General features: G+C 48.9%; 1 protein-coding gene across 1 annotated transcript in view; it reads right to left on the reverse strand.

Annotated features, from left to right (window-relative positions):
* Nucleotides 1-9,204, reverse strand: part of SH3PXD2A (SH3 and PX domains 2A) — a 237,123-nt gene extending 227,919 nt beyond the window's left edge. The window contains 1 exon segment of the mRNA XM_044916140.1: nucleotides 8,895-9,204. Coding sequence (XP_044772075.1) covers nucleotides 8,895-8,966 — 72 coding nt within the window. The 5' untranslated portion in view covers nucleotides 8,967-9,204.
* Between the last annotated feature and the right edge of the window lie 12,990 nt (nucleotides 9,205-22,194).

Below are 22,194 nucleotides of genomic sequence, written 5' to 3' on the forward strand. Positions count from 1 at the left end.
GGGCAGGCCCACGCCTACTCGACCCCGTACCCCACCCAGCACACCCTGCAAGTTCACTATACCCCACCCCTCTCTCCCCAGAGTTGAGTGATCGATTTCCACCAGGCTCCAGGGATCCCAGAGACCGACTGGAGGGCCCCACATGCACAATTTATGCTGCACTGACACACAGAGAGGAAGGGACTCTGTCCCCACCCCACCACGTCCCTCCACCCAGGCTTGGGGAGGGTGGCTTCCTCACCAGCCAAAGGGAAATGACAGCAACGGGCCAGAGAAAGAGCCAAGTGGAGGAGCAGAACACCCAGCTGTTTCCCGTTTGCTAACTCAGCGCCTGAGGTCACTTCCTCCCCTCAGGTAACAGCAGGGGGAGATGTGACTGGAAATAGTTGTCTCTTCCCATTCACAAAAAGGACAGGCGTGGAAAGAAGCAAAGTGTAGTTCCCAGAGGCGGTTTTCTAGAAGATGTCTTCAGTGAGGGCCTATGGTTAACCTAGTCCACCCTGGCTACCAGGCTTCTCAGGGGAGGTAGCATGGGCGGGAAACCTTGTATGAAAATTCCCCAGAGGTCAGGAACAGCTCCCCTTTGCAAAGCATCCCTAGCCCCACTCGAGTAAGAAGCCCGATTGAGGATAACTTGGGACCCTCCCCACAGCTTTTTTTTTTCCTGGGCCCAGCCCTTCCCCACACAACTGTCACACCCACCCTCCCCTCTGCAAGGCGGGCCAGAAAGGAAGCAATCACCCCATTTTCTAGATGGGCAACTGGAGATCTAGAAGGGGGAGGGGACATGTGGAAGTTCTCACATCTGTGGAAGTTCTCACATCTGCAGAAGTCAACCAGCCAGGCCTCAGGTGGGATCTCCTTGGGGCCGGGTCACCCCTGGTATAACATGGGATTAAGGGGCCGTGAGGGGCTGTGGGGACAGGGCAGCTTTTGGAGCCAGTGGGCTCCTCTCCATATGCAGCTTATTAGCTGCATGGTGTTTGGCAATTTATTTAAGCTCTCTGGGCCTCAGCGTCCTCACCAGTACGACGTGGGTGCCAGCATTTGGGGGGGCTGTTTTGAGTTTCCATGTAAAACTCTTAGCACGTAGAAAACATTCAGAAATGTTAGCTGTTATATTTATTATTACATTCCCCCTAAAGAATCAGGCTTACTGGAATATCTGGCAGTGTGGCGGAGGTTTAAATCAAAAGGCGGTTTGAAGCATCGTATTGAAAACTAAAACCAGGGCGCCTGGGTGGCTCAGTCGTTAGGTCTCTGCGGCTCAGATCATGGTCCCGGGGTCCTGGGATTGAGCCCCGCATCGGGCTCCCTGCTCCGCGGGAAGCTTGCTTCTCCATCTCCCTCTCCCACTCCCCTCTGCTTGTGTTCCCTCTCGCTGTCTCTCTCTTTGTCAAAAAATAAATAAAATCTTAAAAAATAAGTAAATAAACATAAAAATAAAACCAAAGAGATGTTGAAGTCAAAGGCAACATTAGTGTGAATGTTTGGGGTGACAACCTAGGCTCCCAGCAAGCTGTTTAGGACTAGCCCCCAGGCCCTACAAGGATGGGGGTTTCCTGGGGCAGCCGGCCAGCTCAATCAGTGAAGTGAGAGACTCTTGATCTCGGGGTTGTGGGTTCAAGCCCCACGTTGGGGGTAGAGTGTAACTGAAAAAAAGAATAAATAAAAAGAAAAGAAAATGCTAAAAGTTACTTAACAACAAAAAATTAGGTGTTTCCCCTCTCGTGCCCCTGGGGTGCGTCCACGGCAATGCTGGGGAATGCAGACGGAAATTACCCCAGAGAGCACACCACTGCGACACACCGGCCCACAGGCCAGGGCCCTCCACGGGTGACGCCCTAAGCCACCCGCAGCTCTCCACGCTGCACTCCATGCTGCTCCCTCGTCTCCTCCTCCACCACCCTTCCCCCCGCAAGACATCTGGGGGGCAATCAACTTTTATGAGACTGCCTGACCCCTCTGCGTAAGAGCTATAAACAAAGAGGGCTGGGCTCTGGCCTGCCCACTAGAGTCCCCACTGCAGAGCTAGAGAAAGGGCTCCAGTTCTTACCTCTGTTCCAGCCACTGCTGCAAGAACAACCCCAGCTCTGGGACCCACCAGAAGGACCCCACAGGGACAGTCAGCTTCCCCTCCCCCCCACAATCCTTGGGGGAAGAGGATTCTCCCAAAGATTACTGGCTAGCAGTCTACACAATAAACTCAATTACCTCCCCCAGTATTTGAGGCTCTCAGAAGCTGGCCCCGACCTTCCTCCTCATCCTTCTCCCCCACATGGGTTTTGCCCACATTTTCCTTGCCTGGTCCACCTCCAGCACCTTGGCTTTTTCCTTTCTTGGAATGCCCTTCTTTCCCCTCTTTTCCCACCTAAATCCTACTCCTTCCCAGCCAAATCCTAAGTCCTCCTCAAAGCCCATCGTGAGCCTGCCTTCCCCAGCCGGTCTTCCCTGAAAACCCCAGTTCACAGAGAGCACTCCCTCTCCTGAAAAGCTTTAGGACTTAATTATTATTAAAGCAAATACCTATGTTGTGCTTCACACACACCGGGTACTGTTCTAAGCTCTTTACCCTTACTAATTCACTTAATCATCACCACAACCCTATGAGCTAGGTCCTAGTTTCCCCACATTTTTTGTTTGAGGAACCTGAGCTGCGGAGAAAGGGGCAGCTTGTGCTGGGCCCCATGGTAGCCAGTGGTGGAGACAGGCTGCCAGCCCAGGGACAGCAGAGCCCACGTGCTCTCCTGCAACGCAGCCTTCCAGACGTGCATGTCACCCTCTCAGGGGGAACTACCCGCTCTCGGTTATTTTCATCCCCCTCTCTCACGGACCCAGCTCTGATGGGGAAGAGAGCCGCAAGCTCACAGACTTCCGTGTCAGAGACCAGGGTAAGAATCCCAGCCTTGCCAATTACTCTGAGAGTCACAAAAACACCCTGAGCCTCAATCTCTACATCTGCAAAGTGGGGATGAGAACACCTCCCTACCTCACACGGTTGCTATGTAGCTCAAAGAAAAGGCCGTCTGAAAGGTACCTTCCACACTGCCGGGCACATAGTAGGTCCTCACATATTGATTCTTCCCCTTCTCTCCTCACCGTGCATCTTGACACCCTCACTGGACTCTGCTCAGCACTTGCCAAAGTGCCTCACCTAGCAGTTACTGGGGGCGCGAAAGGGGCCTTCCTGCGGTTTGCCCTCCGGCCCTCCTGTGCCCATGTCCAGGCACTTGACCTCTCCACTCACCTGCTTTCCTGTGACTGACTCTGCTACAGGCAGCAAAAGCCTGGCCCCGGCGAACAGTCACATGTAGCTCTGGGAATCACCTCTTGAAATGCTCATCACCCTACTGGACGCTTCCATTATTTTTGGCAATTGCCATGGCAGAGAACACCTCTGGCCCTGGCCCTGGCTCAGAACCTATTTCCAAAGCCAGAGCTCCACCTCATTTCCCACACACACCCCTTGTCCTTCCTGTTCCCTGGATCCCTGTCCTAAACCATTATCCCTTTCCTGGATTCTCAGAACTCAAGAGGAGTAAGTGTGACTACTGTACATATATGTTTGATTTTGTTTAATTAGGAGGCAAAAGGGAACAGAGTTGCCTCTTTGACTTTTTTTCTGGCCAAGAACTGGTCTGGTCAGTGACTCAGGCTGAGGAAATTAGAAGGCAATTTCCAGGGGACTGCTGTGCGATCCCAAAGTCCCAACACTCCTCTAATTCGTGGCCTCTGCTGGCCCCGGAATATCTCTTTGGAAAATGCAGTGGCTGGCACTTATATTTCTGGAGCTGGAATCAGTCTCCTATGACATCAAATAGGCTTATTTTTCCCTTCCCTTCACCTCCCCTCTGCCTGCCACCACACACGGTGACTGCAATCCTGATTTGTCCCCCCCAAACCCTCACTCAGCTCCCAAAAGGGTCGTGATACATGGCTGGTTGTGCTCCCTGTTCCAACGGCCAGTAGGATGTGGTTGGTTTTCCATGAGCAGGAAGCTTTGTCAGACCTGTGAATCACCCCTGGATCACTTGCCTCCTTGGAAGGAGAAGAAACTGTTCTTGTGCGTGTGTGTGTGTCAGAGGGAGAGACAGAGAGAGACAAAGAGAGAAAAAGAGAGCAGGCAGGAGCGCTAACCCATGTGCGGCACTGACCTTGGGGCTAGCGTCCTATTGTGACCTTGCCCTTACTGAACCACCTCTTTACTCCTCTCCCTCAACCCAAGTCCCTTCCCTTCTCCTGCCCAGCTTACCAGGCAGGCCCCACTAGATCGGCTCCAGGAAGCCCACCAGGTCTGAACAGCTGTTCCTTGTTTATCTGTTTCTCTTGTGTGTTGGGTGTTTTCCACGGGGCATGTCGCCCAATTTCCCATCCCACTATGAGCAGCTGGTCCTTCCTTTTCGCCTCAGCCTTTCCTTTTCTCTCAGCTTCACCTACCAGGTCCTAAGCGAACTCTAGCGTTCTGGTGATCGCCAGATGGAAGGAACAGCAGATGGAAACTAGTGTACCCTGAACGTCCTTGATAGGGGCCAGATACTAAGTAGAACACTCTACCTGAAATTATCTCAATTTTCCAAAAGTCCTGTGAGGTTACGAGTGAGGAAACTGAGGCCCAAAGTGGCCGGCCCCAGGGTGGCACAGCCAGGAAGGGCCAGAGGCTGGATTCGAACCCTGATCTGCCCCACAATCCTCTTTCGGGAATGGAACCGGCCCCGACAAGGCCTTTTCTGCAGCTGCATGTCCTTCCTCCCGTAATGCTGGATCCACACTCTAAGGGCTCAGAGAAAAACTGAAGGGCAGAGAAATGAATGGGTCTGGAGCCAATTCCTAAAAATGTACTCCCAGGACCAAGACCAAATTCTTCGATGATCTAAACACACAGGAGAATGTACTATTTCCACAGTGTTGATTCTTAAATTATCACCTCCCGTAATAGCGGGGACCAGCCATCATCCTGGATCTGCTCCATTCTCCCCGCCTCACTGTGCTCGCCCTCCACTGCCTTCACAAACTCACCTCCGTAGTATGAGGTGAACGTCCCATACAGTGAGGCGGTCCTCCAGGACACCCCGCACTGCTCTCACGAGGACAAGCAAGCCTGAGCCTGGCCTCCCCACCCTGACTCAAGTTGATGAAAGGGCCCCGTTTTAGATTCATATCCTCCTTGGGAGGCAAGCTAACCTGAGTTTATGAAGATCTGCCTTGTCCTAACTGGGAGACTCTGGGCAATCTCCAACCTCTCCAAGTTCACCCAACTGTCTAAAGAACTCACAGAACCTACCCTGGGTTAGGGTGCATTAGGGTACATTCAATGAACTGTCACAATCCACGAAATCACACATGTTAAGCACGTGCCACCACCAACGCACCAACTACTAACACTGGCTATTATTTACATTCCCTAAAGAGTCCTGGAGAGGATCAGAACATTCATGACTGATACTTGTCTGAAATAATCAGGAAAGGAAACCACTCTAAAAGCACAATGCCTCCCAAATCCAAACAAACAATCTGTTTGTTCTAGAGAAACGAACTTCTCTCCACCACCGAAGGACTCGACAGACGCCCACACACGCGTGTGAGTGCAAAGAATTATGGTAAACCTGCACTAGGAGCCTTATGGAAGACTTTGAAATGAAGTTATCTGCAGGTTGCATCCAGCATTTCAGGACCATTTGAAAGACAAGTAGCCTGAGGCCAAAGCCACTTTACCTAAGGTCTCCCCAGCCAGGCGCAGCTCGTAAGAGCTGAGAGAGGAACCCAACTCCAGGCCAGGAAGCCTGGCCTAAGCAGCAGGTGCCCACTTTCCCCAAGCCCCACCCAAGCAGGGGCTCGGCAGAGAGGAAGGAAGCAAGGGCTGACAGCACCATCCAAATGATAGAAGCCACTTGCCCATCTTTCATAAACAGACGCTTGGTGTTCAGGCAGCGCCCCTCGTCCTGGAGACAAGCACACCCTTTGCTGGATGTCCTGAGAAAAACTTCGCAGTGTGTTCCCAGTGTTCTGGAGCCAGCAGAGCCCCTCCTGCTTGGGCCCCAGGCCTCCCGTCAGCCAGCTCCAGCTAACGTGCACATCCCATAAAACCTCTCTGCTCTGCAATTTGCCAAACCACAGACTAAGAATTCACCGTCAGTGGAGGAGAGGCGGGAAGGGGGCATGCTTCTCCAGCGCAGAGGGCTTCCAGAACATCTGTGACTTGGGTGCACCAGAGTACCTTACCCAGAACACTTGACCTTCTGGTGTGTGGCGTCCACCGTGCAAGGGCCAAGAGAGGAGGAGATCCTAAGCTTCAGAGGCGCAAGCTCCCCCAACCTGCTCCTCCTGCCCCTCTGAGCCCTGCTGACACTTTCTATTATGGGGCCCCCTCTCCTTATATTATGTCCCATTGATGCCCCAAATATGTAGGAACCTCTGACGATCACCAGATATCCACCAGATCAACTGCAACCAGACTTAGGGTACTTTGATGAACAAAACCCACACCATGGGCAAAAGGCCAGGCAAACCCAGGTGCTATTAAGAGCTGTGTTGCAAGTGACTTTACCCCTTCTGGTTTTCAGTTTCCCCATCTGTAAAATGAGGGGTTGAGCCTGAGGAGTCCTGCCAGCTCCACAATTCTACAACATGTAACACTTTCTCCTTTAATTGTTTTCCACAACCTTAGTTTAGAGCTCTGCATGGCCCCAGCTGTTCAGTGACATCACTCCCTGCCCCAAACATAATGTCGATTCTTACATGGGAAGCAGAGATGTCCTGGGAAACACTGTCCATAAAAAGGGAGGAAATGATCATTTCAAGGGAATTAGACAGGACTTCTTTTGTGTTTCTCACATAGAACAAGTTATTGTCAATCTTAAAACCCGAAATCTTTCTTTCTTTCTTGCCAGACCATTAATAGCTGCTTTCCAAAAGTGCTTTCTTAGTCAGAATCTCACCAACAATAAGATACCATTTAGTGAGTGCCTGTTAATACGCTGGGAACTGTGCTAAGTGCTGTTCATGGATGATCTCACTTAATTCTCCAGACAACCCTATGACATAGGTACTCTTATCATCCCCCCCTCAACAATGAGGAACCCTGAATCCCACAGAGCTTAAATAACCTGCCCAAAGTCCCAAAGCTAGCTAGTGGCTGACCCTCTGCCTCAGAGCCCCACAGCTAACCACCTTTCCGTACTGTCTGCAGTGGGTTCCCAGTTGCTTTAGCAACATTTCTGGCTTGTTGCCAGCGTACCCTACCTTGTAATCTCGGGCATCACTGGTCACAGCTAAGATGTGCAGTTTCACCTAAAATCAAGAGCAGGGAGAAAACAGCTGCCTGGGTCCCAGCGGAGAGTGCCATCTGTTGAACATAGGGCCAGGCTTAACTGAGAACTAGAAAACAGAACCCCTAAAACTTAGCTTGTGACATTTGAGCAAAACGGTTAGGAAGGCCGACTTGATACTAAGTGCTGGGATGTGCAAAGGGACATCTGTACCTGGAGTAGGGTGACCACACACTGGCCCAAGTCCTCCAAAAGGAGCTTTCTTGAAATGGCAGCTTTCTTGAATTGAAGGTGCTTGCTTGCTGAGCCAGGTAACACAAAAGGAACAACTCTCCCATGGGCACCCACCTCTCTGTCTGGTCCAGGAACCAGACTCCTTAGCTTACTTCCTCTCCAGTCTGAGCCCAGGCCCATATACTCCACTCCAAACAAACAAAACAAACAAAACAAACAAAACAAAAAACAAACCCAAAGTTCAGAGCTATTGGTGATAAAGACAGAAAGAGTAGCCTGAGGCTGACGTTGGCACAAACCCCAGCCCTCTTCCAACAGGGAAATGAAAGGCATTTCTCAGAGATCAATGGGCAGTCTAGGGCAGCAACCTACAAGATGTTTTAATTGTTTAAATTAATGCTTTGAGCATTCTAAATACTCCTTTAAGTGCCTAATTTGCAAACAAGATGCAGTCCTTCTGCTCTGGGTGCCTGGCTGTCTCTTCTATCTCAAGTACAGGAGCAAAGCGGTTCAGACAGGCGTCCTCAGCCATTAAGGACACCATGTTTACTTCCTAAGGTGCCAAGGATGGGAAGACAGGACCGGCTGAGATGAAAGGGGGACGCGTCACACAGACCCCGGAGCTCAGCTCAATCAACCTTAGCCCCTTCTCATTAATTGTGGGGAGGGAAGGGGGAGGGGCAGCCGGCCGTTCCTTGGAGACCACAGCAAACATTTGCCTCCTCGTGTCTGGAGACGGAGCATCACTTAAGAGGAAATGAACCCGGTTAAGGGTCACGTCCAGAGAAGGGATAAAAGGAAAAGCCACAATTCTCCTCACACCGACGAACACAATGACTTTAAGAAGGAAACCAAAGCTCGGGGCTGAGGGTGGAGGTGGGGCAGGGGGCGCGGCGGCTTCCCTCGGCCCGCAGATCCAGGCCTAGGGAGGCAGAGCCCAGGGCAAACGTGGGAGCACAACGCCAGGCTTCCTTCCCCTGGGCGAGCCTCTGAAAGCATCACGGTCCGTGTCAGCGTGAGCGACTCAAGCCCCCAGGGAGGGCCAGGGAGATGCTCTTTCCCAACCGAGCTTCTCAGCGAGGGTTTGACGAAAGCTCCCCCCACCATCCATCAAAGCTCCGGCAGACAGATGACTTCACCGTTGTAACAGACAAGGGCAGCCACTTGCCAATTCCAATGCCAAAAAAAGAAAACGGGGGGCGGGGGGAGTGGAGAAAGGACAGAGAAGGCTTCCCTGGAGATCACAGCCCTGCGAAGAAACTCCACAGCCAAGGGCTGCCCTGTGGGCACTCAGCTCCGGGACTTAGCGTGTGGGGCGAGGGGCCCCCCGGGGGGGGTCCGCCGGGGGGGGTCTCTGGCCAACCCCCCGCAGGGGTCGGTAGGGGCAGTACTCACGTAGTGCTTGGAGGGGTTCCTCCGCTTCTCCACGTCCACCACCGTGGCATCTTGCACGCAGTAGGCCAGCATCTTCCCCCCCACAAAGCGAGTGGCGCCCTCCAGCGGCGTCACCTTCTCATCCCGGTCGGGCTCCCTCTTCTTGCCCCGCTTCCCGGGTCCCGGGGCCACCCGCCACTCCGGCCCGGCGCGCCGCTGCCCGGGCTCCCGGCGCTCCCAGGTACGGCCCCGGGGCGGGGACGGTCCGGGAGGCCAGGCGGGCTCCGTGCGCCCCGGGCGGCTCCCCGTGGGCCTGCCGCGCGCCCCTTCCCTCCCGCGCCGCCGCCGCCGCCGCCGCCGCCGCCGCTCTCCGCCTCGCCCGCCCGCTCTCTCCGTCGTCCGCCGCCCCGTGGGTCCGGCGGGAACTGGCGGAGCGGAGGAGGGGCGGGGGTGTGTCCCGCCGGCAAGGGGACGGGGCGGGGGCCCCGGAGCCTGCTGTCAGCGCGCTGGGGAGGGGCTGGCGGCGCCCCTTGGCCGCGCTCCGGCTCCAGGGGGCTCGGCGCTGGCTGAGGCTGTGGGCGCAGGAGGCGGAGGCAGGGCCCGGCCGGCAGGGAAGGGAAGGGAGGGGAGGGGAGAGAGGGGAAGAGCGCGGGGAGGGGCTCCAGGCCCGGGGGAGGGGCTCGGGGCGGCGGGGAGGGGGCTGCAGCCCGGCCCGGCAGGCCAGGGTGCGCCGGCGCGCCCCCACCCAGCGCAGAGCGCAGCCCGCGGCCTGGCACGGCGCTGGGCTACTTCGCCCGGCACAGAAACTCGAGGTGGCTTCGGAGGGAGGAGGGGCGTGGGGGAGTGAACCCAGCGCGCCCCCGTCCTGGCTTTCCGTCTTGGAGCGGATTTGTGCCTTTTTGTCCCCACCTTTACGTCCCCCTCCCACTCATATCCCCAGATCCTTGTAATGAAAAGTAGTTTATTACCCCGCTGTTACTGCCCTGGCTCCCCGAGGAGGAGACGGGAATGGGGAAAGGGCCGGCATTAAATCCTTCAAACCAGAGCCTCTTTTGATAAACCACCTGCCCCCCTGCGGGTCACAAAGGGTGAATTCTCCCCGGAAATGTGATCGATCCACTGCCTGAGTCGTCCATCGATCTGGGCCCGTGTAACTAACCTGTGACATCATTTACCAGTGAGGTTACAAGACTGCATAACACCACCGCCTTAAGCCCGGGGCTCCCCTGGGACCCTCCCCAGGCGGGCGAGGAGGGAAGGGACCACCCAATGGTGGGAAAATCCACTAGATTGGCCCCCCCCACCTACACCCCTGTTCATCATTGCCCCAGGCTCTGGATTTCTCACCACTTCTCCCTCTGGTCTGGAAAACTGACTTGTGGCCACTTGTCCATCCAGGGACTCGGAGCACAATTACTATTTAATTGAATTTACACCCCCTCCCGGTCTATTTCATCTATTCTTTTTCATTCTAGTTTCAAATATTTAAAGAGGTAGTATTTTCACAATTAATTCTGTTGTTTCACAAACACAATAAAGCTTTGTGACCATGGACCAATGTGAAACATCTGAAATGGGGACAAAGAGTTTTATGACCTTATTGTATTAACAGTTTCTTCCCTGCACTGTCAGAACCCATGTACCAGTCTAAGATTATTCACACATTTGCTTGGTACAGAGTACCCCACTATTCATCCTTCTTGATAAAGGATGCTAGAACATCAAGGGATGCCACTATCTAAATATTTGACCTTGAGCAAATCACTTAACTTAATGCCACAGGTATTAGAGTCACCTTAAGGTTCTCATTTGTCAAATGCGGGTCCTGAACTAAATGGTCTTTTAAGATTCCTTCCTCCATATACTCCAAACTCTGAGCAGTAGTAACTCCTGTGGGCATAGTTTTGAGTTCTTTATTTTTCATAATTAGCTGGTATGGATTTTGACATTTCAAAAACAATGCATCGACTAAGCACCTCTTCTGTGCTAGTTTATAAGACATTAAGAGACAGAAGAGAGAGTGAGGGAATTCAATTAATGTTTGTGGAACTGAAAACTGAATCTAACTGACAAATGCTTATCCCTTCCCTCAGAGTAGGGAATCCAGTTGAGAAACAGGGATGTTATTAAGTCAGTATCTAATAAAACGTGCATTAGGACTCCAGAAAATGGAGGCTCGGAGCAGTAAGGGGAGCTTCATGGAGGAGGCTGTCCCTGTGCTGGGCCCTGGAGGATGGGCGGTTTGAAACACCTTGGAATACTCATCCTCCTCTGAACTCTTCTGGGCCAGCAGCCCTTGCCCTGAGCTGTCTTGACATGTGTGTATTTGTCCATAACAGACTTCATTCCCTCTGAAAGCACCTCATGACTAGGGACTAGCTGTAAGCTATCTTATACTCCTTGGCACTCTTCAGATAGCCAAGCACGGTGCCTTGTAGTCACTGTCTGAGAATCTGTTGAGCAAATGATCAGGGGGAGAAAGAAAAGATGGAGTGAGAAGTAACATGTGTAATCTGAAGCCCAAACCAGCTAGAGGCCAGCAGAGGAGGAGGACAGTGTCTACCACGTGGAAGGGTGAAGGGAGGGGGCCAGGCACAGGAGAAGGAAATCGAGAGAGGAAGGAGTGTGGGATGTCCGGGCAGTGAGTGATCTTGACATTAGGCCCAGGGCTTCTCTATCAGAGATGCTGGAAACCCTGGTGGATGCTGGGACAAGCATCCTGGGAGAAGGTGATCTGGCAGTGATGCTCAGTGATGGGAAGGAGAGGAGACAAGGTGTCACTTGCTTTGAGCAAGACTTGTTCCCCATGGGGGTGGGAGCTACACCTGTGATAGGCCCTCAGTGCTGAGCTCCCCTCAAGGGGAGGGCTGGTATCTAGGAATCTGGGAGGGCCTCTGAAGATGAATCAAGACAGATTATGGGTTCACTGTAGAAGAATTCATAATGGCACCCAGCCACTCTTCCTCTGTGGACCTCGAGGCATTCTGGAAGTGCTAAGTAAGTCTGAGAAGCCCCTGGTGAGGAGAGCTGGTGTTCAGCTGTTGGAAGGAAAGAAGAGGAGAGGGGTTGGCTTGCCCTGGGTCCCCTTTTGAGTCCGAGTAGTGGGCTCACCTAAGAGGCACCAGTGGCTTCCCATTTGCGTTCCTTCTTCTAGACTAGGATCCACACTGAACATGACTCTAAGCACAAGGAGGACAGACCTAAGGCCCCATGCTCCTCCACTCTCCTAGTGACTCAGTGCTGGCCTACAGGGCGTTGGTTTCCCCAGCCTGAGACGCCAGGCAACCTGACATCTCTGAAATTCAGGGCTTATTTATTTATTTATTTGTTTATTTATTTTTAATTTTTTTGGTGGGCAGCAAAGCAAAGCTTATTGAGTGGTAGTAAAGTTTACTGAGTGATAGTACAAGGCTCCTGAAGAGGGAGGGGACCCGAGAGGGTTGCCTGAAATTCACGGTCTTGACACACAACTTGAGTACTGCCAACCTCCCCCCTGTGCTCCCGAATTACCTCAATTAAAGGGAGCGGCTGAGTGGCGGCACCCACCCCAACTCCATGGTGCCAAAGTCTTTGGGCATTATTAGGTGGGCAGAAGTAATTTAGATCGGGGGGGGGGGGGGGGGGGGCGCGGGGGGGGAATCTCTTCCCTCCTGGAGCCGTATGTTCAAGAGGCTGTGAGTGTAAAATGGTACAGCTCTCCCTTCTTGCTAGGGTCATTTCAACCTCACATGGATCTCTCTCCCGAGAGTGCTTTAGGCATTTCTTTCTGTGCAGCACACTTTTCCTGAGTGCCTGGCACTCCCCCAAAATGACTGAGACCGGCCGAAGGCCCCCTGGAGAGGGGACTGTGTCTCCCCTGTTCAACTCCCCAGCATGCCTGGCACATAGTAGGTACATTGGTTGGTCTGTGTTGAAACCATCTGCTCAAGGAGCTACTGCTGGAGAAGAGTAGGTAAACCCCTATTTTGCATCTACGAACTGGGGATGACTTCAATCCAAGGACATCGTGTGCGTTCAAACGATACAGTATAATCATAAACATAAATAAAATAAAAGTTTAGGATAAATAAGGGAAAGAAGACTCAAAAGAAAGATGCAACCTGACAGACACCTGAAAATCTGATTTTTCAAAAACAGATCATCGTAAGATGCTTAGAACAAAGAATCTTCCAACTGGAAGGGATCTGAGAAGTTATTTATTCCTCTAAGTTTACGAAGGAGCAAGCTGAGACAGAGAGAAGCTAAGCAAGTCGCCCAATGCCATAGAGCCAGGTAGTCCCAGCCCAGTAGTCTTTCTCTGCCCAGCCCACCCCGCATGCTTAGGAGCCTCTTCACAGGCAGGAAGAGTTCATTGAAAGAGCACACTCAGTGCACTGACAAACATCTGCAGATCCAGACTGTTGCTCCCCCTTGAACCCCGAGTCCCTCATTCCAATTCTCCATTCACACAAGCATCACATGGCTGCCTGGACCCCCCATCGAGGCAGGACGTCTCTCAAGGGCAGGGACCCCGTGTGTCTCCCTGGAAATCCCCTCAGCTCCCTGTACACAGAGCCCACCCTGCTTCCTCTCCCATGTAGTCTTCATGACCGCCCCAAAGAAGCCAAACACAGGAAAGCCCTGAAAACAGTTATATGCTAAACAAAGGCACAGTACCACTCTCCCTCCTTTTCAGAAAGTTTATGGCCATTGCTAACCACTCATTTGGCTACTAATCATACATTGCCTGTGACAGCCAACTGCTACTGTATCAACATCTTTTTATTGCTCTCTAACTTAGTGGTGTTTAGGTGGTGCCGTCTAAACCAGTCAGAAACCTGGGAAGGTCTGGAGGACTGTGAACACAGACCCTGGCACCACCCTTTCCCTCCCGGCCCCCACCATAGCACCTGGCCACCTGCCAGCCCCGCCCTCCCATCCAACACAAGGGCTCTATACATTCCAGGCACTCAAGAAACAGTTGTCCTTTTAAATTTCTGGGCTCTCAACAGATACCTGTAGGTGCTAAGCTGTCTAAGAAGAGCTGAACAGAGCTCTAGAGCAGGGCTTACACAACCTGGTTTCTAGTCCTGCTCGACCACAATCCAGCCTGGTGACACTGACGTCACTTCCCTTCTCTGGGTCTCTGATGATCTCTCTGGTCCCTTCCATGCCATAGGATGGTGGGAAAACTACTATGTAAAGTGAGGTATAGGTGGACTCTTGCCCAGAGATGTGTAAATTTGAGTGAAATTTGGGGCCCCCTCCTGGCCAAAGTGGTTTTAGCACCTTTAACTCCAGCAGCTGGCCCCAAGGTATCCCTTTCAGTCCTCAGCTGACCTCTGGCCAGGCATGAATGACCTGCCAATTTATAGACTATGAGCATCCAGGGCATTTGTGCTTCTCTCTCTCTTTCTTTTCTTCCTTCTTTTTCTGTCCCTCTCTCTCTTTCAGATCAGCCCTAATAGTCTTAATGTTTGGGGAGTGTATTAAGGATTGTTAGTCCCTCCTGAATTTGGAATAGACAGTGAGGCCAACTTCCATTTTCTCCAGAGAAAGGTAAATTGCTGGCCAGACTTCGCCTCTCTTTGGTTGCCATGGAATGGGATCAGGATGAGGTGCTGGAACTGCCCTATCTGTTCAACCCCACTATTCAATAATTGCAGCCATAATAACAGGCCCCTCCTGCTTGCCAAACCGTCAGGTGGGGGAAGCCACTTTCTCTCTGTCTCCCAACACAGTAAGAATATCAACACAATCTCAACAGGCTTCTTTTCGTGGTATCACTGAGAGCCTCCGCCTCCTGTCTTAGCCTTGACTCTGGTAAGTGTTCTTAGGCAGCAGAATTCTTTGGTAGAACTACTTCCAAGTTCCCACCTTATTAAATGACCAAGCCCCTGGAATACCAAAGGGAAATCTGATAACTTGCATGGCCAAGGAGGACAAGGACACAATTAGAGTCACAGAGAGAAAATAGTATTATTCTATAACTCCAGACATCTGGTCCCCAAACCAGTGCGTTGTGTTTTAAGACCCTCAGGATGGGAGCGTGGACAGTTTCGTACATCTAGCTCAGCTACTGAATATGCCTTCAGATGCATTCCTGCCTGGTAGGGGGTTACCAGCATTGTCTTGTATAAAAGATCAATCTGCATAGTTCCATTTAACCATAAACCACCAAAGATTTTCTTTTTCAAAATCCCCTGGATTTTCCAGAAGCCAGCAAACCCTAAGTTAGCCGCTGGATGACAAAAAGAACAGAACAACAACAACAAAAAATCCTTGGGGAATTCAAAGGCAGTTTCTTTAAATAGCCTGAAGCCACAAATAACCAAAAATATGAGTCTGGTTTTGGTTTGACCCTCTTTTTTTCTCTTTTTTTCAGTTCCGTATTCAAAAATGTCATTGAAATTACTGTTCTTCATCCTGTTTGAACCCATATGTCTATTTCAGGTGAAAGATTCAAGACTCTGAAAGTCACGTCTGACTCCAGCTTATGTCCTGCCTTCTCTGTCTGAAGCAGAAATTATCCCCATAGCTGATTCACTGCTTACCCCCATAGGCTAGAGCAGGAAGCTTTCTTGGGTTTTCCCACCTAGGTGAATCTGGCAGGGATTTGGCCTGCCAACAAGGTGTTGCCCTAGGCAGATTACTATGATCACTTTGATTACTCTTACTGCTTACTATATGAATAGTGCATACCTTAATATAAATAATATAAATAAATAAACCAGACTCTGGTTTACAAGTACTAAAAATTGAGCTAGGCCAGCTAAAAAAAAAAGAAGGGGCTTTATTTCCAATATACAGTGGGGTCTCCTTCTCCACAGACATTGGGCGTCTCAGTAGAACCAAGAAGTGGCAAATCTTTGAGAACGTGCTCATTTTCCCCATCCCTGCTTAGCACTGTGTGCTCTGTTTTATTCTTCTCTATCTGCAGACTGTTTTTCTCTGCTTCTTCACCCACATAGCAAGGGTCCCCAGTGCCCAAGTATCTACCAGTCTCTCAATTCCAGACACACCTGGGACCCACAGGCTGCCTCCTTAGTCCAGATCCCACTTCCCAGGGAATGCAATCTCATTGGCCCAGCTTCAGTCATATGTCCACCCTGACCCAATCAATTATCATGGGGTGGAGTCATGTATTATAAACATTTCTCTTGAGAGCCAACCCACCTTCTAAGAAAAAAGGCTGATGTGAGTGACCCACACACCCCAGAATACACCTACTAAATTATTGTTTACTTTTTCAAGGACTTCACTTGTTTATTTATTCACTCAATGAATATTTAAGTTATCAACATGTTCACCCACTCTGCCAGGAACTGGGCCTACATGTGGGGCAAACCAGACCAAAGTCCTTCTCCTCAGAGAATTTTATCACCTTTAGGGAAGATATACATTGTTTTAAAAATCATACAAATAAGTGTAAAATTATAATTGTGACAAATGTTATCAAGGTGAGGCAAACATATGCTAAAGTACGAATGGTGGTCGTCTCTTGGGGGGGGAATATAAAGTCTTAAATTTAAAAAATTAATTTATTCAAAAACTTAAAAATTCTCTAGCGCACATGTCCTTCTGTCATAATATTTTTTTAATTTGCATTTTTTTTTTAAAGATTTTATTTATTTGACAGAGACAGAGATAGCGAGAGCAGGAACACAAGCAGGGGGAGTGGGAGAGGGAGAAGCAGGCTTCCCCTCGAGGAGGGAGCCCGCCGCGGGGCTCGATCCCAGGACCCTGGGACCGTGACCCGAGCCGAAGGCAGACGCTTAACGACTGAGCCACCCAGGCGCCCTTAATTTGCATTTTAAAAGGATCACTGTAGTCGCCTGGTGAAGGGCCCAGTGGATGAGGGGGACTGCGAGAAATTCTGCAGTGCAGTACAGGAGGTGACAATAGCTTGGAGTAGGATGATGATGTTGGGGTCAAGTGAAGGGAACTGCTGGAGGTAGAGTGGCCTCTGTTTGGTGATGTTGATCAGGGATGAGGGAAACAGAGGTGCTAAGGACAGTTGGAGGGTGGCGGTGGACTGCACGACTGGGGGAATGGTGGTGCTATTCAGTTTTCTAACTTTTTTTAGTCTGTAATATATGGGGGCTGATCTAGTCAATATCAGAAATTCCCTTTAGCTATCATCATCATCATCATCACCATCGTCATCATAGTAACAATAACAAGAGTAATCACAGCAATTTTTTTTTTTAAGATTTTATTTATTTGACAGAGTAAGACACAGTGAGAGAGGGAACACAAGCAGGGGGAGTGGGAGAGGGAGAAGCAGGCTTCCCGCTGAGCAGGGAGCCTGATGCGGGGCTCGATCCCAGGACCCTGGGATCATGACCTGAGCTGAAGGCAGATATTTAACTGACAGCCACCCAGGTGCCCCTACAGTAATTTTTTTAAAGATTTTATTTATTTGAGAGAGAGAGCATGAGTGGGGAGAGGGGCAAAGGGAGAGAGAATCTCAAGCAGACTCTGCGCTGAGCGCGGAGCCCAACATGGGGCTGGATCTCACAACCCTGAGATCATGACCTGAGCTGAAATCAAGAGTTGGTCGCTTAACCGACTGAGCCACCCAGGCGCCCCTCTCAGCAGTTATTTAATAAGCCCCTAGTGTGTGCTGTGCCAGGAATTGTGCTGAGTGAGCACCATGCTCGTGTATTTATTCCACAAATGGGAATTTTTTTTTTAAAGATTTTATCCACCTATTTGACAGAGACAGAGAAAGAGTCAGAGAGCACAAGCAGGGGGAGAGGGAGAGGGAGAAGCAGACTCCCTGCTGAACAGGGATCCTGATGAGCGGGGCTCCATCCCAGGACCCTGGGATCATGACCTGAGCTGAAGGCAGATGCTCAACCCACTGAGCCACCCAGGCGCCCCCACAAATGGGAATTTAGTGAAAACAAGAATGTCCTCCTTTGTGGAGTTCACAGTCTAGGTGGAGGAAACAATGAAATAGGCAAGGGAAAATCAAGACTTTGGGACCCCTTCCAATCTCTATTTTTTAAATATTTGTTCAGCATTTATTTAAAGAGGGCTGGGAGAAATAAATTTTCTATTACATGTGCACTTCTTCCTCTACATTCAGAGTAAGGTGTTATTACATGGATTGAAAGCAATGTTTTCTGAATCATCTTTTATTTCATGGTTTTCCATACTTGGATAATGTCACTCACATACTTCCTATGAGTAAAAGTAACTTACATGGGTATAGCTTCAGAATCTTAAAAGATATTTTAAGAGTTTCTTTTTTTTTTTTTTTAACTTTCATGGAGGTCAAATGTTTCCTATTTTTTGAAGTTCTCTCTCATTTTTTAATTTTGGGGGAGGGGAGAGGAGGAAGTTTTCTGAATAGTTAACTTCTTGGGAGGCATATTAAAAGTTTGAACTTGGGCGCCTGGGTGGCTCAGTTGTTAAGCGTCTGCCTTCGGCTCAGGTCATGATCCCAGGGTCCTGGGATCGAGCCCCGCATCGGGCTCCCTGCTCCGCGGGAAGCCTGCTTCTCTCTCTCCCACTCCCCCTGCTTGTGTTCCCTCTCTCGCTATGTCTCTCTCTGTCAAACAGATAAATAAAATCTTAAAAAAAAAAAAAAAGTTTGAACTTAACTTAAAACCAATCATTCCTTCCAAGGAAATAGCTCTAGGCCATAGAGTACTGCACATTGACCTTGCAGCTGGGGGTGACCCCTGCTGACTTACAGGGCTGTCTGCTGGCTGGGGTCAGAGCTGGCCCAGCCCAGTCTACAAGCGCAAAGCATCCTGTACAGGCCCACTGCAAGAATATTCCAGGAGATGGGAGGTGCTCATGCGGAGGGATTTGTAATTTCCACTTGGAGGATGCTGTTTAATGTGGCAGGAACTGGACCTTTTGTGCCAGCAGATCCTTGGAAAGTCCCACCCTTTCAGGCCAAAACTTAGCTATTTGTCTACCCTGCTTAACACATGGTGGATTACCACTGTTCAGATTTTTAGAAACAAAATAGAAAATTCTCACCAATGGATAGCCAAGAAATCATGTAGAGGATGTCTGATTATTAAGTCATGATATTATTAAAACATAAGAATGCCAGCTCTATAAGCACAGGGATGTTGGGCTATTTTCTCATCATGATACACCCCTGTGCTGAGAACAATGTCTGACACATGACAAGTTTTCATTAACAGTAGTGAATATTTTTTACTTTTGGGGGCCATATGATCGGTTGCAACTACTCAACTCTGTATAGTATGCCCCTACTATGACCCTATAATTTCACTCCTAGTATAGATCCAAGAGAAATTAGTGCATACGTCCACCAAAAAAAAGGAACTAAAGTATTTAAGCAGCATTTTTCATAATTACACAAAACTTAAAGCCACGCCGATGTCCACCAAAGCTGAGTGGATCAATAAATGGTGTTACATTCATACAATAGGATACTATATACCCGTGACAAAGAACAAACAGCTGCTATGGACAACACGCTGGATGATTACAGACACAATGTTGAGCAAAAGAAGACGGATCCAGGGCGCCTGGGTGGCTCAGTCGGTTAAGCGTCTGCCTTCGGCTCAGGTCACGATCCCAGGGGCCTGGGATCGAGTCCTTCATTGGGCTCCCTGCTTAGTGGGGAGTCTGCTTCTCCCTCTGCCTCTCCCCCTGGCTTGTGCTCTTTCTCTCTCAAATAAATAAAATCTTAAAAAAAAAAAAAAAAAGACTCAAAGGGCACCTACTGTATGAATTGGTTTATATAAAGTTCAAAACAGCCAAAATTAATTTCTGCTGCTAGAGATCATATTAGTGGTTGCCTCTAAGAAGTATAAACTGGGAGGGGTCACAGAGGACTGTGGGTGCTGGCAATGGTGTTCATCTTGATCTGGGTATACTTGATGAAGTATTCAACTTCAGTGTTATATATATTATACCTTGCTATGGACTGAATGTTTGTGTACCTCACCTCTACCCACCCCAAAAAGTTCTTATGTTGAAATCCTAATCCCCAGTGTGATGGTATTTGGAGATGGGGACTTTGGGAGGTAATTAGGTCAGGAGGGTGGGGCCCTCATGATGGGATTAGTGCCCTTATAAAAAGAGACACAAGAGAGCTTGTTTCTTCTCTCTCTCTCCTCCCCTACCCCACCTCCCACCTGTGTGAAGAAACCAGGAAGAGAGTCCTCACCAGAACCCATCCATGCTGGCCTTCTGATCTCAGACTTACCAGACTCCAGAACTATGAGAAATAAACATCTGTTGTTTAAGCCACTTGGCCTATGAAATTCTTGTTATAGTAGCCAGAATTGACTAAGACAGACCTCAATTTTCTTAAAAATGAATGAAATAAAACTAAACAAGTCAGCCTGGATAAATCTCCACAAGATTCTGGTGAGTGAAAACAATGCATGTTGCAGAAGGATATGTACAGTATACCATTTACATAAATGTTAAAAATAAAAAAACCATACTATACATAATATACATATGTTTAGGGATATAAACAGCTGTGGTTAAAATATTAAAATGGACAGGAAGAACACATACCAACTTCAGGATAATGGTGAGAGAGGGGAACCAGAAGATTCTGTAATTGTAGTAATACACATCTTTTAAAAAAGAATTGAATGTGGTAAAATGCTCATATTTTTTAAACTTGGGTGATGAGAACTTATTTTTCATATTGCTGTCTGTACTGTGAAGTATGTTGGAAATATTCATAATTTTTAAATTATTTAAAATGGAAATATAAAATCAATCAGTAGGGACAACGAATGTGCTTTGATAGGCATAAAAAGACATCTATTTCTGTATTTTGTTATTGTTGCCCAGCATCAGGTGGTTCTTGATTCACAGAGACAGTCCTTGCAAATAGTAACAGTCTTTAAGCAACTTGTCTGGCAGCTGTCTGACACTTAAATGAAACTTCCAGAAGCTTGCAAGAAGAATAGCAAGAATTTTCTGTTTCGGTTACATTACTAATAATAACTAACAACTGCTCACATTCTTAAATTGATTCCATTTCTAGGAGGTCAAGGAAGGGTTCCTCTGCTAGATTTTGCCTTCATTGCTCAGCAAAAAGTACTTTTCAGATATACTTTGTAACTTTATAAAGTGTTCAGTGGGGCCACTTAAAAAATCTGATATCTTGGGGCGCCTGGGTGGCTCAGTCGGTTAAGCGTTTGCATTCAGCTCAGGTCATGATCCCAGAGTCCTGGGATGGAGCCCCACATCCCCGGGCTCCCTGCTCAGCAGGGAGCCTGCTTCTCCCTCTACCTTCCTCCACCGGTGCTTGCTTGCTCTCTCTCTCCCTCTCTCTCTCAAATAAATAAATAAAATCTTAAAAAAAATAAAAAACAAAAAATCTGATATCTTAGAGTCTTAATGTGTCACATTTCTCACAAAATTTCAAGTATTTCTTTTTATATAGAGCTGTGACTTAAGTTTTGATGTCATTGCTAATACTTTATCTTTTTTTTCTTTTTGCTAACAATTTATCTTAAGATAAAGTGCTCAATACTTTAAATTCTCAATATAAAATAAAATCCCAATATTGCAATGCAGCTTCAGCCTGCTTAGGTTTGTAAAAGTACCAGCTGAAACATGAAATTTAAATTTAATTCATTTAAATAAAGGAAGTATTTACCTAATAACAGGTTTTCTTTAACCAGATAGACAGTAATTTATTTCCTTACTTGAAATGGTCACATCAGCATCTTGCCCTGGCCTGAAAAGTAAAAAGTAAATTCTAGATCTCACTGCCCATATTATTACAAAACCCCAAAAAAGTCTGAGTCTTCAGTGTGCAGACCGCACTTCAGCATCATTAAGAGGACACATATCATGCATTTTAAGATGCTGTGTTCCTGATAATGGCTAATGCTTAATGTGTGTATTATATTGCAACCAAGCTGAGTTGGCTCCTCAGTGAATCACAGATAGAAACTACACCAGGTGGAGTCATCACACAAAGGAAACTTTATTTGCAGCAAATAAGAACACAGGGAATAGGGTGCCTGGGTGGCTCAGTTGGTTGGGCGACTGCCTTCAGCTCCGGTCATGATCCTGGAGTCCCGGGATCACGTCCCGCATCGGGCTCCCTGCTCAGCGGGGAGTCTGCTTCTCCCTCTCCCGCTCCCCCCTCTCGTGCTCACTCTCTCTCTCTCTCAAATAAATAAATAAAATCTTAAAAAAAAAAAAAAAGAACACAGGGAATAACTTCCGAAGCTGTGACTCCCTGGGCGAGAGTGAATGGGTTCCTTTTATTTAGGGTTAAGATGAATATTTAGAAAGGGGAACCTTGTCATCATATGTAAAGGTGGGCATAAGGTTACTACTGTGCCTTAAGGAAACATGCCTATACGTA

This window comes from Neomonachus schauinslandi, chromosome 6 (genome assembly GCF_002201575.2).
Source record: "Neomonachus schauinslandi chromosome 6, ASM220157v2, whole genome shotgun sequence".
In the NCBI taxonomy this organism is placed as follows: Eukaryota; Metazoa; Chordata; class Mammalia; order Carnivora; family Phocidae; genus Neomonachus; species Neomonachus schauinslandi.